Raw genomic sequence first — 16,907 nt, forward strand, 5'->3', positions numbered from 1 at the left:
TCCAGTCCAGTCCTTCCATTTTACTAAAGGGGAAAAAAGTCCCAGAGAGGTGAAATTTCCAAATCCCTTAGAAAATAAAGGCAACATAGGCTTCTTATGGGTAAGAAGAGTATTTTTCCTTCCTTTTCACCCTCAAGACTTAGTATAACACCTGGTACATATTAAGCTCTTTGTTGTTGTTCAGTCGCATCTAAACTTCGTGACCCCATTTGGAGTTTTCTTGGCAAAGATACTGGAGTGGTCTGTCATTTCCTTCTCTAGCTCATTTTACAGCTGAGGAAATTAAGGCAAGCAGGGTTAAGTGACTTGCCCAGGGTCACACAGCTAGCTAGTAAGAGTCAGGTTTTCTTGACTCTAGGCCCAGTGGTCTTTCTACTCTCACCTAGCTAACCATAATAAGCTTTTAATGATGAATGACCAACATTAGATGATCTGATTTCAAATCCCAATTTAGCTGTTTACCTGGGTAAACATTTCCATCTCTGGGCCTCAGTTTCCTCATCTATAAAATAAAGGGGTTAGACCAGATTATCTAAATCCTTTCATCCTATGACACCAATAACTTCTCCAAGTTATTTATTCCCACAAAATACAGGGCACTTAGTTGGATGACATTACTTAGGAAAACCTTAGGAAAATCAGTATACTCTAAGTCAACAAAAAAACTCTGAAATCTGGCTTTGGAAAGCATTTTCTCTGTCTCATGAAAATGGTAATACTGTACAATGTATTAATTAGTTGTCTGCCATACAACAGCTGGAATAAGACTAAGATAATGACTAAAACATTATTTACGTAACTACATTCTGACACGGATTAGAACCTTTAGTTCCCCATTCCATGAGCTGTGAATAAATATTTCAAGCCTTCCTAATAAGGATATTTTATATGGTCATTAAGAGTGGGGTCACAAGAAGCTAGTCATATACAGAAAGCCTGGTCTTGAATCCCAGTTCCAGCATCAACTAGCATTGCCACCAATGTCAAGTCACTAAATCTTCCTGAGACCTTTTCTTTATCTGTAAAATAAGGAATGATATTTGCCCTGCCTAACCTCACAGGACTATTCTGAGGAAAATACTTTGTAAACATGCAAAGTGCTACAGAAACATGAATCTCATTATATTATTATCATGTTCATCTTATCTTTCTCAATGGGGTTCAGATAGAAATGGTCCAGAGACAGATGCTACTCTGTTCCTTTTCAATATTTAATTTGTGAATTAGCAGATAAAATAACTTTTTCTGTAATTGAGTTAAAGAATTGGGATCTAAGCTCATCCATAAGCTTTCTGAAAGCATCTTCAGGATGACTTCTACAACAGGCAGAATGGTGGGTTGATAAGTACCTCATGCTGATCCCATGTGGTTTTGATTTCTTCCACTATTATCTCTCCATTTTGAAAGCTTTTAATTCTGTGTCATTTGGAGATTATAGATATTTGGCATAATGACATCTGTGAAACATATCGCTCTCAAATTGTTATTGATCCATATTGTGTCTGAGTGATTGTGGACAACACTTTCTTTTGTGATGATGTTCATTGGTTTATTTGTTTGATTCTCAAGGATATTTTGAGGACTGGACTATAGTATGGACATGTGTGGTTTGTTAGTTTATCAAGAACAACATGCTTCCGATGCATAATTCTAGCCACCAGATTGTGTCTTGCTAGATATTTTGCACTTATGAAATTTTTGCAATCAACAGCAATATTCTGCAAAGTTTCTACCATTTCCTCACATAATTTACATTATTCAGTAAGTCCAGGCTACTTCAGGATAATTTCTTCTATAGTTTCTTGTAGAAATGACCTGTTTTTTGAGTTGTTTAGCATAAACCCATTGGCTTCCATAAATATGTTTGAAAGATTAAGCCATTTGTCAACATTTCTAATTATTATTGGTATTATTATTTCTTTTTAAAATTTTTTAAAATTTTTAGACAACTGGGGTTAAGTGACTTGCCCAGGGTCACACAGGTAGTAAGTGTTAAATGTTTGGTCTAAGACCAGATTTGGACTCAGGTCTTCCTGACTTCAGGGCCAGTGCTCTATCCACTGTGCCACCTAGCTGCCCCAATATTATTATTTCTTCCAGGACTATTTTTATCCCAGCCATCCCACTCTGCTTTTGCTTTGTCCTCAGAGAAGGCCTACAGCGAAGCCCACGAGATCAGCAAGGAGCAGATGCAGCCCACTCAACCCATCAGGCTGGGCCTGGCTCTCAACTACTCTGTTTTCTACTACGAGATCCAGAATGCTCCAGAACAGGCCTGCCACCTGGCCAAGACCACCTTTGATGATGCCATCGCCGAGCTGGACACCCTCAACGAGGACTCCTACAAGGACTCGACTCTCATCATGCAGCTCCTCCGGGACAACCTAATGCTCTGGAACAGTGACCAGCAGGATGACGATGGTGGAGAAGGCAACAACTAAGACCCCGGGTGGACTGGCAGCCGCATGCTGATGCTACTACTGCAGTCTTTATTTTTTTCCCACAAGTTGGGGGGGTCGGGTGGGGGAGGGAAGGGAGGGCATGACCTTCCCGGGGAGGAACCCATGGCCTATCTTTGATTGCCTCTTTGACATTTTTGCCAAAATACCTTTCACTGATATGCAACTTTATATTTACAACGAACTTTACATAGATTACCTCGTTTAAGGGGTTTCTGCATTCTCAAGCTTCAATGCTGAGCTTTGCATAAGAAATATATTTTGGACCCAATCCACCTACAAAAAGAAGGGGGATCACAGCCCAGGAGCCTCAAAAATAGAGTTGGAGGGGCACCCAGCTATAGTCCATACTTGACCAGAAATCCCTTCTATGAAGTGCCTAACAAGTGATCATCCAGGCTACCCTCAAAGAGTTCAAGTGATAGGGAACTTGCTGCCTTCTAAGAGGTCCCATTCCACTTTTGGAGAGCTCTAATTGTTAGGAGTTGAGTTCTGCTTCTGCCATTTCAACCCATGGTTTCTCATCCTGTCCTCTCAAATTAGACAAAAACAAGTCTAATCCTTGAGCAAAGAGATAAACCGTCCTCTCCTGGTGCATCACTATATTCCGAGAGCTATGTACTGAAAGCTCATTAAGTCAGGGTAACTGAATTGGTGAATAATATCAACTATAGCTTATAGGTAGCCAATATCTGTTCAATTAATACATAATCCTGATGAATCATACACAAAGTAAGCTAGGCTATTAATTTTTCTACAACACTCTGTCCACATTCCTGCATCAGGACCTTTGCTCACCTTGCTTTTCCCCATCTGAAACATCCTCCACTCATGTAAACCTTACTCATCATCCTTCAAGGCCTCACTCAAGTCCCATTGCCTCCACAAAGGCCATCCCACAATGACCTCCTCTAACTATCTAGAGTATTCATTTTCTGTACCATTCATGGGACACTTACCAAATGCTGCCTTGTGACACCTCCCATATTTCTGTACCTGTACTGTTAATTTCTCTTTCATGTGTCTATCCCCAGCTAGATTATAATCTCCTTAGGAACAAGGACTGGGAATTCTCTGCAACCACTCACACCTAGCTTGATGTTATTTACATAGTGGGCACTCAATAAACATTCATTTAAAGTTGAACTTGAAACTAGGCTAATAAAGAATTTCCCAGAAAAGCTCCTTTTGGTACCCTGCTTTGAAGCATACAAAGAATGATTCATGATTATCTTATTCTATTCATTTCAAGAAATATTTTGTTGAGTGTCAAATATATACAAGGCATCCTGAGAGATGTAATAGGAAGATGAAATCTGACTCCAAGATTAAAATGGAATAAATGATCAATTATTTGCATGTAAATAGTGGGTTTTATTCATCTTTCTACTACTCATTTGTACTTCTTATGAAAATGAGACTCAGAGCAAAGCCCAATTATCACACATTCTGAGCCAAAACAGATGAAGCCTGGGACTGTATTTACCACAATAAGCATCACATCCAGAAAACCTAGTGCCTGCTGCCCAGGGTCACAGAGATGTGCCTTGATTTGGTAAAAAGGAAAACACAATTTCTGCTTTAGCCTCTTTTCATCCTCAGTTCTGTGAGGTTCTGCTGAAAGGCCCACTCCCAAGACACACTTGGCAAAGTACCTTTTCAAATCCTTCTTCAGATGTTGGCTTTGAGAAGCTGATAATTCTGCATCATTGGCTGGGGTGGGAGCCAAATGTAAGTCCTCAGAGGATGCAGGAACAATGTTCTCACAGGTTGCTTTTGCCCTGGAGGTCCTATATAAACAACAGAAGAATTATTTTGAATGGAAGCCTTGTTCCCTAGTGGCCATATTCACAAAACTTTACCAAACTATACCCTTGCTCTCCCCAGGAAGGACTATTTAAAGAACCAGTATTGCTATGCTTTTCCCTGGAAATCTTATTTTTGAGCAGTAGAAAATTCAACTTCAGACACAACTAGATGGTGTGGTAGATAAAGCACTGGACTTGGGAGTCATAAAGAACTGAGTTTAAATTCTGCCTCAGTCACTAGCTGTGTAAACCTGGTCAAGTCACTTAACTCTCCTGTACCTCAGTTTTCTTATTTTTAAAATGGGGGACATGAAATTGATGACCTCTAAGATTCCTTCTAGACATAAATCTATGATCCTATGAACCAGTGTCAAGCTGCTACTACAGTGAATTCTCTCTCTTGTTATAATAAACCAAAACCTAACTTGACATTTTTTTCACTTCAGCATTTCAGGTATTCAAGAGAATTCATTTATTAGTATTATTTAAGTACAATTCAATAGTCTATGTAGTGAAATAAGAACCATACAAACTATGAATTCAATTCAATTTAACATTTATTAGGCTCCTATTAGAGCTGAGGCACTATGCTCATTTCTGAGGATAAAATACAATTTAATTCTCAAGGATCTTACAGTCTAAGGGAGGGGAAGGGGAAGAAACATTAAAAAAAAAAGCCAACCACAATACAAGAGACAGAGAAATCAGAGCTTTCCAAAGTGGCTCCAGGAGGTTGTGAATACCTCTTACTGAAGATTTTCATTCAAAGGCTAGATGACCATTCATCTCGGATGCTATAAAGGGGATTCGAGTTCTGAATACAGGTAGAAACCAGACTGGATGGACTCTACCAACCCTTGCAACTCTCAGATTCAATGCATGAGCACCATGGAAAGGTCCAGGAAAAGGAGCTATGGGAAATTTGGAAAGAAGATGATACCTCAAGGCGTCTCCTAGAAAAGGCTAGGTCATGGGACAGGAAATGAAGTACACTGATACACTCCTAGGACAGCTGTCTCTTTCTCTGAAAGAATTACTACAAAGCACAGAGAATGGAAATGATGTCTTTGCGGATACTTAGTAGTGATGGTAAGAGAATGTTTTAATGAAAGAGTGCCCTCTACTGGAAAGACATGGTAACTGCTAAGTGTTCAGGTAGCAATCAGAAAGGACTTCTCAGCCACGAGAAGTTTTCTGGAAAGGCTTTTGGTTTAGCTGGATGGGGGGAGGAGTGAGGAATAACATATGATGCAGCAACACGGAAACCTGCCCTCAAAAGCCAGAAGAGCAAAAGCCCTGTTTTGCAGCTCAAAATCAGTTTTAATTTCCCCAATTCAGCAAAAACAAGAATACTATGTCTGTAGATACAAAACCATGAATAGTTTGAAGCTGAGTGGGCCAGGAAGGAATTTGCTTTCTGAACCTCACTCCAGCTGTCCAAACGAGCTGAGAGAGAGGAAAAGGAGCAGGAGAAGCTGCAGGCTGTACAGTGGGGCCATGGGGCTACAATGATATGACTCAGCAGCTGAGGTCTCTGAAGCCAGCCCAGCTCCTAGGTCACCACCCAAAAAGCCCCAGCAATCAAGATTTCACAGCCATTCTGAAAGGAATTCCTCTGCCTTTTCCTAAGTTTCTACACCTGCTGGTTGTTTCCAAACAGCAAAATAGTGAAGGTGGCAACATTTATATTTAAAGAATATTTTGCTTACTTACATTCTTTCAAAAATTAGCCTGTGTTAACTTTCTAGGATTTAAAGATCCCCCTGTTAGACTAGTCTATAAGGACCAACATAAACAAAGAAGCACACACGACTTTGCAGGGCTCAATTGATTACAACCTTGTTATTTTACAGATAAGAAACTGAGGCCCAGAAACTTACCAATTATGTAGTCTTTAGGGATTTTCTTATCAGCAATATGAAGTTGAAACTATGTAATCTTCAAGGTCCCTCCCAGCTGCTACAAGATGCTAAGATTAAACGTTTTTCCTTAAGGCCACAGAGCTAGTTGGTAAAAATCTATATCCAAGCTTTCCTGGTTCCCAGTCCCAGGCTCTTTCCAACATGGCACAGCACTTAGCACAGGGTTTAGTACATAGGAGGTGCTTAATAAATGTCTGTTGACTTGCAGAACACCAGAAAAAAAAATTCATAGTAGGAGCTAGAGACCATAGTTTACACCCTGAAAACAGGGCAGCTGGAGGGAATGGGGATATTTCCTTAAACAAAAATACTTTTGAAAACTCATGAAGATAAACTGTATAAAGTGTGTTTGGAATAAAATAAAGCATGAATAAATCAGACCCCAGAGGGGGTTTGTTACAATACACAGAGGGCTGGCCTTAGAAACAGGAAGTCCTTGGTTCAACTACTACCTCCAATGCAGGCTGGCTCTGTTACCCTGGGTTAGTCACTTAATTTTTCATCCCCTGAACCTCATAACCCCGGCATCTTTCAAAAACTTTAATTTATGGAGAAGGTGCCACACTCTGTGTTGGCAGAGAAAACTCACCAAGAGCTCTCTACTTCCAATGATAGCACAGGTCTGGGGTACCTCCACACCCACCAAACCTCACATATTTGGCTTTTGTAAACATTTGGAAGTTGGGTAGGCTAGCCTCTACCTTGGAGGGTGGAAAAGTTATGTAAAAAGTTAATAAAATAGCTAATATGGGAATGGAGGGGTTAAACTAGAAGAATTGCTTTAGAAGTACGTACAAATAACAGATAAACTGGGAGCAGAAAAGATGAATTAGTAAATAGAATATTGAACTTGGAATCAGAAAGACTTAAGTTCCAATCCCACTTGTGACACTACTATTTGACTCTGGACTGTCACTTAACCTTTTAGTGCTTTAGGCCAACCTCTAGGATTTATCTCCTAAGTTAAAGAAAGGTTGTGATCTGCCTCCAATATTAAAGTCCCTAAGCACAAACTGATAAAATCACTAACCTTTGGCATATTAATCTAATGAATTTAGTAATTATAAGCTATTTTCACTTATTTTTTCAACAAGTGTTGTTTTGTCCTTAGTTCTTGAAGAGGACCAATGACATCAGGAAGATGATGCCATGATTTGCATATGAATTGGATTTAAGTGAGGTAGAAATGAGCGAAGTCATCAGCCTCACTTTCTCCTCCCAACCAGTGGTGAGATATAGATCAGGACTACTGGAGATGGCCCCTTATTGTTGGCCTCTAGAGATTAAAGCTAGAAACCTGGTTTCTGTCATTGCACACATTTAAAAGTAACAAATGCCATGCTTTTAAGAGCAATGTATCATTCTAGTGCCTTGCTGATTCAGATGGAACTTATCTCCCTGGCCCCCCTTTGCCCCAACTGTCCTTCTGAATAAATAAGGTCTGATTCCATTAGCTAAGGCTCTTAAGAATTCCAATTTTGCTGTGTTTCCTCCTTCAGTTAAAGGTGCACTGCATCAAAGTAAAAGACCCGATTCCATCTTAGAAAGCAGTGACAGGTCAAGAGAGAAAATCCACATTAATATCAAGATAAAAAGACAAGTAAACACTAGGGGGAAATGCATGAGGCAAAGGAAATACTGATTAACCCATAGGTAGCTCCACTAAAGACAACCTGACAAAGTATCTGTGGTGGTAAAGGCTCTGAAGGCTCAGACGTTAAGGGGGGGAAAGAAGTCCACAGCAGCCAAGTAATGGATATAAATCCACTGGCTACCAAGTAACAAACGTAAAATCTTCCACCAAGTGGAGTTTATAACACGTTACTTTGAATTCTTCACTCTTGTTCTCTCCTCTGCTAGGCTTTCTACCCTAGGAGATGCTGTGAGTCCTGGATGAGTCACTGAAGTCTCCCAAAGGGCATCCTGGCCTCACTGCTCTCTCTGGATCCTGCCATCTTGTTATCCATGGAATTCTTCACAGCCACACCCTTCCAGCTCTGATCTACATTGCACTAACTCAGCGAGTCCTAGAATCTCTCAACAATTAAGAACAGTAAATCCCCTTTCTTCTCTCCTCCCTACCACCCACCCATCCATCTCCTTCTTCCCCCAGTCTAATTGTCAGGTTCAATAAGCTATAGAAAAGCAAAGTGACTCAACACACCAGGGTATAACCAAACCTCAAAAAAGTAAATTTAACAAAACACAACCACACACACACCCCCCAAAAATAGGGAGATACCTGCCAAGAGAAAAATAGCCCAGACTGATATTGTTTTCTAGGTGTTTAATATGTGAAACTCTTCTATCCCCCACTATATTATTAGATCCTCCAAGGTAAGGGTAATGTGATCTTCATGTGTTCTTAGCCGATGTTTCAAACACCCATAGACTCAGCAAATGCCCCTGACCACAGCAGCTTCTAACCAGTAAGGAGGAAATAAGAATGACTTAAATGTGGTCCAACTTGTCTTCAGTGACCTGATTATGTCACTCATATACCAACCCTGGTCAACTGGTACTGTAGATGCTTAGCAGGAATCGATTAAACCCCAGGTGACCCAGGCAGCTAGGTGGCATAGTGGATAGGGCACCGGCCCTGGAGTCAGGAGGACCTGAGTTCAAAACCGGCCTCAGACACATAACACTTAACTAGCTGTGTGACTCTGGGCAAGTCACTTAACTCCAATTGCCTCACCAAAAAATAAAATAAAATAAACCCCAGGTGACCCATGGTTCCAAGGTATCTTGTCAAGTCCCCTTCCAACATGGCTGGTGCCTCAGACATTTGCTAGCTATGTGACCCCAGGCAAGTCACTTAACCCTTGTTTGCCTCAGTTTCTTTATTTGTAAAATGGGGATAATAATAGCACCTACCTCCCAGGGTTGTTGTGAAGCTCAAATGAGATGATAATTATAAAACGGTTTAGCATAGTGCCTGGCACACAATAAGTGCCTCTAGCTACTATCCACTGAGCCACCTAGCTGCCATTAAGTGCTATATAAATGCTAGCTATTAGCTATTAGCTAGGGCTTATCTGGATTGATCTTCTAGTCATCAGACAAAGGGCCTCTCCCCTAGAGACATGCAGGCTTTTAAAAGTGAGACTCCAAGGGCCACAGGGGCCAATGCTAGAGTTTACTATAGATTCTACCCCACCCTACCCCATCTCTAAGGCTGAAGAATACTTAATGGAAACTCCTAAGAGGAAGCCTGGGAGAAAGTTCTAGAACTGGAGTCATCAAGAAAGAATGAGCATGGACAACCAGAACACAGAAATCTATTATTTAAAATGTCCAAGCTGTGCAAAACTAATTAGGACCCACAAACTAGTGATGCTTATCCCTGTTCAGTGTATTCATTTTAAAATGTGCACATTTCAGTAGGCCAGGCCCTAGGAAAATATAAGTACTTGGATATGGTTTCAAAGGGTCAGGGAAAAGCTCCGCACCATTTTGCCCAAAACCTAGCTCTCCAGTTTGTTTGATTTCTGAAATTTCTTCAACAGTGGGAAAAGGGTTCATTCTCTAATGAGAGAAAGAATTGTAAATGTTTATACTCTGCAAAAAAATCAACCATTGGCTTAAATTATCCCTAAGATACAAATGACTAATATTGAATCCTTGCTGAAAAGCAACTTTGGATTTTGAAGGGAAGTTTGGATATGAAGGGAAAGGCTCAGGAATTGTATCTAGCACAAGATAGACAAGGAGAAGCTATTTTTTCATAGCCACATCACCCTACTGGCCTTTCAAAGATTAACTCAACCTGCTATGTGAATCCTTCCCAAGCAGCCCTAGTTTAGAGTGAGCCATCTCGCGTCCTCTGAAATATTCTAATAATAATAGCAGGTAATATTTATATAGCACTTTAAGGTTTGTAAAGCACTTTACAAACACCATCTCATTTTACTCTTACAAAAAACCCTGGGAGGCAGGTGTTAGTCCCATTTTACAGATGATAAAACAGAGACATGTAGATATTAAGTGAATTGTCCAGGGTCATATAGCTATTAAGTGCCTGAGGCTATATTTGAACTTAGGTCTCCCTAACTCCAAATCCAATGTTCTAACCACCGCACCACTGTCGAGACATACTACATGTACTTCTCACTTGTTAGTTATACATTTGTCTTCTATTGTTAATTACCTTTGTGTGTCTTGTCTCACCTGGTAAAGCATATGCAAATACGTATCTATCTATATGTATATATGTGCATATGTATAGCTACATATATCTATATGTATATATATGTGTATATGTATACATGTGTGTATATAAGCATATATACACACATATACTTACATATATATTTTTTCCATCTCCCTATCTCTCACAGCAGAACGCATAATAACTTTCACATGGGAGGCTCTCAATAAATGTTTAGAGAAGAGAAAGAGGAAGAAGTAAAAGAAAAGAAAGAAAGAAGCCAGGCAAAGCCAGGCTTAGGCACATCAGAGAAATATGCTGACTTCCTAACTCTGCCTTAGGCTGGTGCCATTTCATAAGCCTAAAAAGGGAATAGTGTCTTTGCGATCCTATCTTGCAGCCTCATTTGCCTTCAGGATTGTGAGTAAGGCTTCCTTTTCCTTTTCTGTACAGTTCATTCTTCCCTGTGTAGCTATCTAGATTTACTAAAGTATCAGTGATGGGAGTACATGTATATTTGTATATATATGCAGACAGAGATAGACAGATAGAAAGATAGACAGCTATTGACATGTGCATATCCTTATACATAAAAAAATTTGGAGCAAAAAAATGTACAACTCTTTGATTGTCTTAACATCTCCAGGCTAAGGAAGTTTACAATGATCTATTGGCTCTCATGCAAAGCTCAGTTGCAGGAAGGGCTATTGGAATTTTCAGGAGACAGCATCACCTCTTCGGGATGATTGACTCATTCACAGGAGTGATTATGCTACTTCCTAAAATCTAAAAAAAAAATAAGAATGAAAGCGGAAAATCCCAGTATTTTAATAGAGTTGCAAAATAGTTGTATATCTTTGGGTAACTCACTTCCTTTCTCAGGGCCTCAGTTTCTGTCTCTGTAAAATGAATGAGTTAGAAGAGATATCTAAGGTCCCTTTTATTTCTGACATTCTAGGATTCTAAATAATTGATTGAAGAAAAAGGTTTACCAGTTTTATTGATATAACCTATTTCATATATGGAATGGCAAAGAAATTGCATTCAGGTGGGTGGTTGTATGTTTGGATTTGAACTTTTAAAAAAACCCATTTAGAATCTTATGGAAAGAACTCAAAGAAAAAAAGGTAAGAAAGAGAAGAAAGAGATGAGAGAGAGAGGAGAAGGGAAATGGAAAGAGAGAAGAGGAGGGAGGAAAGAGAGGGAGAGAGAAGGAAAGAAAGAGAGTGGGGAGAAAGAGAGAGAGACAGAGACACAAAGAGAGAGAGAGAGACAGACAGACAGACAGAGACACAGAAAGAAAGACAGAGACACAGAGAGAAAGACAGAGACACAAAGAGAGAGAGAGAGAGAATTCTTGCAGTGTTGGTAGTCATTAAGCCACAGTCCAGTTACACATGTAACCTCTGGAGTAGGTGAGTAAATTTTAAAAGAAAGTTTTCCTAGCAATTGTTTGGGTTCTGTTTGAGAACAACACACGTCCAACTGTAGTGATATACTGTCAACAAATGGGGTTCTTTTGTTCTCTGTACAAAGGCTTTTGAGTATTTCTTGGCAGTGAACTGATTCGCTAATTTCATTTCAGAGATTGGCTAGAGTTGCCAAACCAAGCCTCTCTCCAAGGACAAACACCAAACTGACCGAAGGGGTGAGTATTAGGCTATCACCACAGGGGGAGATAACTGCCCCAGAGGTGGAAACCTAATAATACATAATTCCTTTATGGGACAGCTGGAGTGACAGTGCCTTATCTCCTGTTTCACATCACCATCTGGAAGATATTTAGCATAATGGGCTTTCCTCAGACGATGCCTTTTTTTTTCTTTCCAAGTATACCTGATCACAAAATCATTAGAGCCAAAACTCAGCTCAAATGAGTATGAGAATGTATGTTGCAAGAAAAAAAGAATGCTTTGAAACTGAAGGTTTGAGGAACTTTAGGCCTACCAAGGACAAGCTCTGGGCAAGTGGTCCAAGGAGGATTTAGACTTTAATTAAACTCTCCAGAGAGATCTGCAATCTCAGAGCAGCCTGCACTCAGAAAAGCTGCCTTTGAAAGGCTCTGAGTTGGAAATTAGAACGTATGCTGAGATGGTGATAAATTGGACCAAATGCTGTGCTATGAAACTTTTTAAAAGTAAAGCTAGCTAACTCCCATCATTAGCAGAACACACAGCTGTACACATACAAGTGCTAGTGTATGCATGAGTAAATTACATATGATATGTGGTCAACGCTCTCAAATATTTGCTGGTGGGTTATCCCCAATAATTTTTCATTCTAAGCTGGCTTCCTAATTCCTACTTCCCATCCAGAACCTTCCTGGGCTATATCCCCTCCCCCCTCCCCACTCGCCCCAATAGGGAAAATAATTTTAAATGTAGCTTCATTCAAATATAATGAGAAAGGAAAACACTACTCCCAAAAGAATGAAAAAAAAAATCCCAGAAGATTCCAATACCTAAATGACTATGGGATCATCCACTGTTTCTCTCCTCACCTCCTCCTAAACACATGCTGTCACTTATTTGCTGTGCTCTTATTGAGCACAAAGCCCTATACTAAAGACTATCCAGGGAAACAAAAAATCAAGTGTAGAGTCCTTGATATCCAGGAATTTCTCATCTATTTGGGGAGGGGAAATCAATATACAAAGAGCATTCAGAAAGAACAATTACAGAGCAAAATAGAAACAGTATGAAGCCCAGTATGAACAGTTAAACAGATGCTCTCCAAGGATTTTTCTAGCTCTAAAAATCTCTGAATCTAAGTATAAATCAATGAAGCGTGGGCAGGATAATCAAGATTCTAGTGTTCTGCACAAATATACAAGTGAACCTCAATCTATCCATGCTAAATTCTGGGAAACAACAAATCAATTATTTTTGGTCAAACAAAATTAATTTTAAAAGGTGCCACACCAAACAAACTAGCTAAAGAAAACCTGTGGTGATTCCTTTTGTAAAGTAAATCATCACCTAATTTACCTGTTTTGTAAAGTCTAATTCTAATATTCCATTTTCTTAAAAGTAGCAGGCACCCTAGAGTGGTGGACAGAGTCTCAGGGCTGACATCAAGATCTGATTTCAAATCTTGTCTCTAACTAGCCATGTGGCTATGGTCAAGTCACAACCTCCCTGGGACTCGTTTTCTCATCTGTAAAACAAGTTGGTGCTGGTGACCTCAAAGCTCCCATGGAGCTATAAATCTTTGCCCCTATGACTTCCAAGTACCTTAAGCAACTCCCTAGGGTTTATCTACTGACTCAAAAATCTGTTGACATCTATGTTGGGGAAGGGAGAGAGTTTCCACACAAGGAATTCCTTGCACTTCTCAAACAGATTCTTGGAGAATTCTTACGGCAAAGTTAACTTACAATGTGTATGTGATCTCATGTGTGTGGCAAACAGAGCCTAAAACCACATCAAGACACAGAAAAACAGAGTAATCAAAGTGACTTGGTGCTGATGCGTAAACCAAGAAGAAGGCAGAAAGCAGTCCCACTTCTCAGAGCAATGACTTCTGAAAGCTTTGATGTCTTTCCCAGAGTTTAAATACTGATTTAAATCCCACAACCTGCTCAATTTATATGTGCTTTTTTGGCAAAGCTTTGACAGTGTAACAGCTGGCCCCAGCTACTTTGTTGTAAGCCAGAGATCCCACCTTCAGACCAGAAGATCAATCAACAGACATTTATTCTATTCATTTATATGTATGTACATGCATATATTTATATATATACACATAGACATGAATATACATATCCATGTATATATGTTTACACCAATCAATCAATAAACATGAAGTGTCTACTCTGTGGCAGGCACCGTGCTAAGCACTGGGGATATAAAAAGAGGCAAAAGACAGTTCCTACCCTCAAGGAGCTTATAATCCTGTGCATGCCTACAACATTTATTAAAATATACATATAAACACACACACATATAGATAAGAGAGAGTACATGTGTGTATACATAGTCACATTTGCCAAAATTTGTTAGCTTTTAAAGGGAACTGGAGGAGGGTGTGGGATGGCAAACAGGGAATGATCATTTAACTGCATGGAAATGAAGGAGATAAAAGTAAATTGGGGTTCCAAGGATTTAATGTAGAAGATCATGAAGTAAGATAGTCTCAGAATCCTCCCGAGACTGAGAGCTAGGCCGGGTGGGGTATACCACATTCTAAAGGTAAAGTTAGCTGTGTAGCTACCTTAAAGCGATATGGTCTGATTTTCCCTGTGAAGGAATACTGTCTTTGATACTCTGATCAGCTCTTCAATAACAAAGAAGGAAATTCATCAAAACTTGTTTGATCTTATTTGAGATCTGATTTTTATGGGAGAGTCAAAAGTTATCTTCCATATTCAGTAAAAACAATTCTTGAGGGGAGGAGGGAGAAAAGGGGGCACAAAGCCCTCCCATTCCCCGTTCTGCAACAAGGAAAAATGAGTGACACAGAGAGAGACAGAGAGAAGGGGGTGGGTGTTGAGAGAAGAAACAATAGTAGCTTTTTTGTTCCTTCAAGACAGAACTTCCATATTTTTTTTAAAAAAAATCTCTGCCATTTGGGTGGTTCCAAAATTTTAAAATAGGTCTCTATCTAATCATTTTTAAACCCAAAACAATTCTAATCAGAATTGCTTTTCCATAAGTTTCCAACAAAGTGAAGTAAATATTAAATGATGCTAGAAGACATAAATCATTCAGACTTTGTTCAAACACTCCCCCCCAACAAGTTTCTTTCTCTCCATTAGTTACCCTTCTCCCTCCCACCTCAATTACACAATCTATTCTTTCTAGCGGTAAAGTGCTTTATAAACCTCATATTATATAAATGGTAGCTATTATTATTATTATTGTTATTATTATTAAATTTTCTTATTTTATTTTTTCTCATTACATGTAAAAAATTCAAATTTTTTTTAACAAATTGAGTCCCAAATTCTCTCCCTCCCTTCTCTCCCCGTTCCTTAAGAAGGTAAGAAATTTGAGATAGATTATACATGTGTAGTCATGTAAAACATAGTCATGTTGCAAAAGAAAACACAGACCAAAAAAAGCTAGCCAAACAAAGAAAGCAAAACAGTATGCTTCGATCTGCCTTCAGATGCCATCAGTTCTTTCTCTGGAGGTGGACAGCATTTTTCATAAGTTATTAAGAATTGTCTTGGATCATTCCATTACTGAGAATAGTTAAGTCATTCACAGTTAATCATTGTACAATATTGCTGTTACTGTATACAATGAATGTTCTCCTGGTTCTGTTCACTTCACTCTACATTGGATCATAATTCTTCCCAGGTTTTTTTCTGAAAGCTTCCTGCTTCTTATTTCTTATAGCACAATAATTATTCCATCACAAGGCCTCGGGGCAGCTAGGTGGTGTAGTAGATAGGGAACTGGGCCTAGAGTCAGGAAGATCTGAGTTCAAATGCAGCCTCAAACACTCCCCAGCTGTATGACCCTGGGCAAGTCACTTAACCTCTATTTGCCTCAGTTCCTCATCTGTAAAATGGAGACACAATGGAGAAGGAAATGACAGACTTACTCTAGTATCTTTGCCAAGAAAACCCCATAAAAAAAGGGGGGCAGTTAGGTGGCGCAGTGGATACAGCACTGCCCCTGGAGTCAGGAGGACCTGAGTTCAAATCTGGCCTCAGACACATAACACTTACTAGCTGTGTGACCCTGGGCAAGTCACTTAACCCCACTGCCTAACTAAAAAAAAAAAGAAAGAAAAGAAAACCCCATGGACTTTGCTCAAGGGGTCATGAAGAGTCTAACACAACTCAACAATAACAATTCTATCACAAATACATACTATAACTTGTTCAGCCATTCCTCAATTGATAGGCATCCCTTCAATTTCCAATTCTTTGCCACCACAGATATTATTATTATTAAAAATAAATCATCTTATTACTCCCATTTCTTTGACTGGAAAATGAAACAAATAAGTCTTAAAACCAAGTCAATACTTTGTCATTTGCATCTTAAACAAATTTTAGTCATTTTTGGTCATTGTTTTACTCTTTGAACAACTTCTTTCCCACTTAAAAACTTTTCTTCTTTGAATGTTTTATATTCAGCATGACATGAGGAAATAAACTTGCTTATTAATAGATAACTGTAGGAGGCAAGAAAACCCACTTTTCTCTGAGCCCCAGTTTCTCTCTCTAAAATGGGAGATGATTGCAGAAGTCTCTCCTAGCTCCGTCATTCTAATCACAGAATGGCAGAGCTGGAAAGGACCTCAGCAGTCAGTCAAACCCACCTGAAAAGGAATCTCTTCTACTATCAGCCCAACAAGAGGTCTTCCAGACTTAGCTTGAACACCCACCCACCAGAGTGGGTCCGGAGGCAGCCCGTTCCATTTTAGTGCTGATGTAATTGAAAATAAGTAAGTTTCCCCTTAGGCTCAGATTTGTCCCTTTGCAAGTTGTACCTGCTGTTCCTTAGCTCTATCCTCTGGGGACTATATCCCAACCCAAACATTATATCTGTGTGTGTGTGTGTGTGTGTGTGTGTGTGTGTGTGTGTGTGTCTCCCTATTCTTGCTAGCTACT

The 16,907-nt window shown here is 39.5% G+C and overlaps 1 protein-coding gene across 5 annotated transcripts in view; it reads right to left on the reverse strand.

Annotated features, from left to right (window-relative positions):
- The window catches only part of TACC2 (transforming acidic coiled-coil containing protein 2), a 302,620-nt gene that overhangs the window by 136,121 nt on the left and 149,592 nt on the right, over positions 1–16,907 (reverse strand). For all 5 annotated transcript variants that reach the window (XM_078151015.1, XM_020979220.2, XM_020979218.2 and 2 more), the window contains one exon: positions 4,115–4,249. In XM_078151015.1, the coding sequence (XP_078007141.1) occupies positions 4,115–4,249 (135 nt within the window). The remainder of the gene's footprint in view (positions 1–4,114; positions 4,250–16,907) is intronic.

The sequence above is a fragment of the Phascolarctos cinereus genome, unplaced genomic scaffold (genome assembly GCF_003287225.1).
Source record: "Phascolarctos cinereus isolate Bilbo 61053 unplaced genomic scaffold, phaCin_HiC Scaffold_3;HRSCAF=262, whole genome shotgun sequence".
Taxonomy (NCBI): Eukaryota; Metazoa; Chordata; class Mammalia; order Diprotodontia; family Phascolarctidae; genus Phascolarctos; species Phascolarctos cinereus.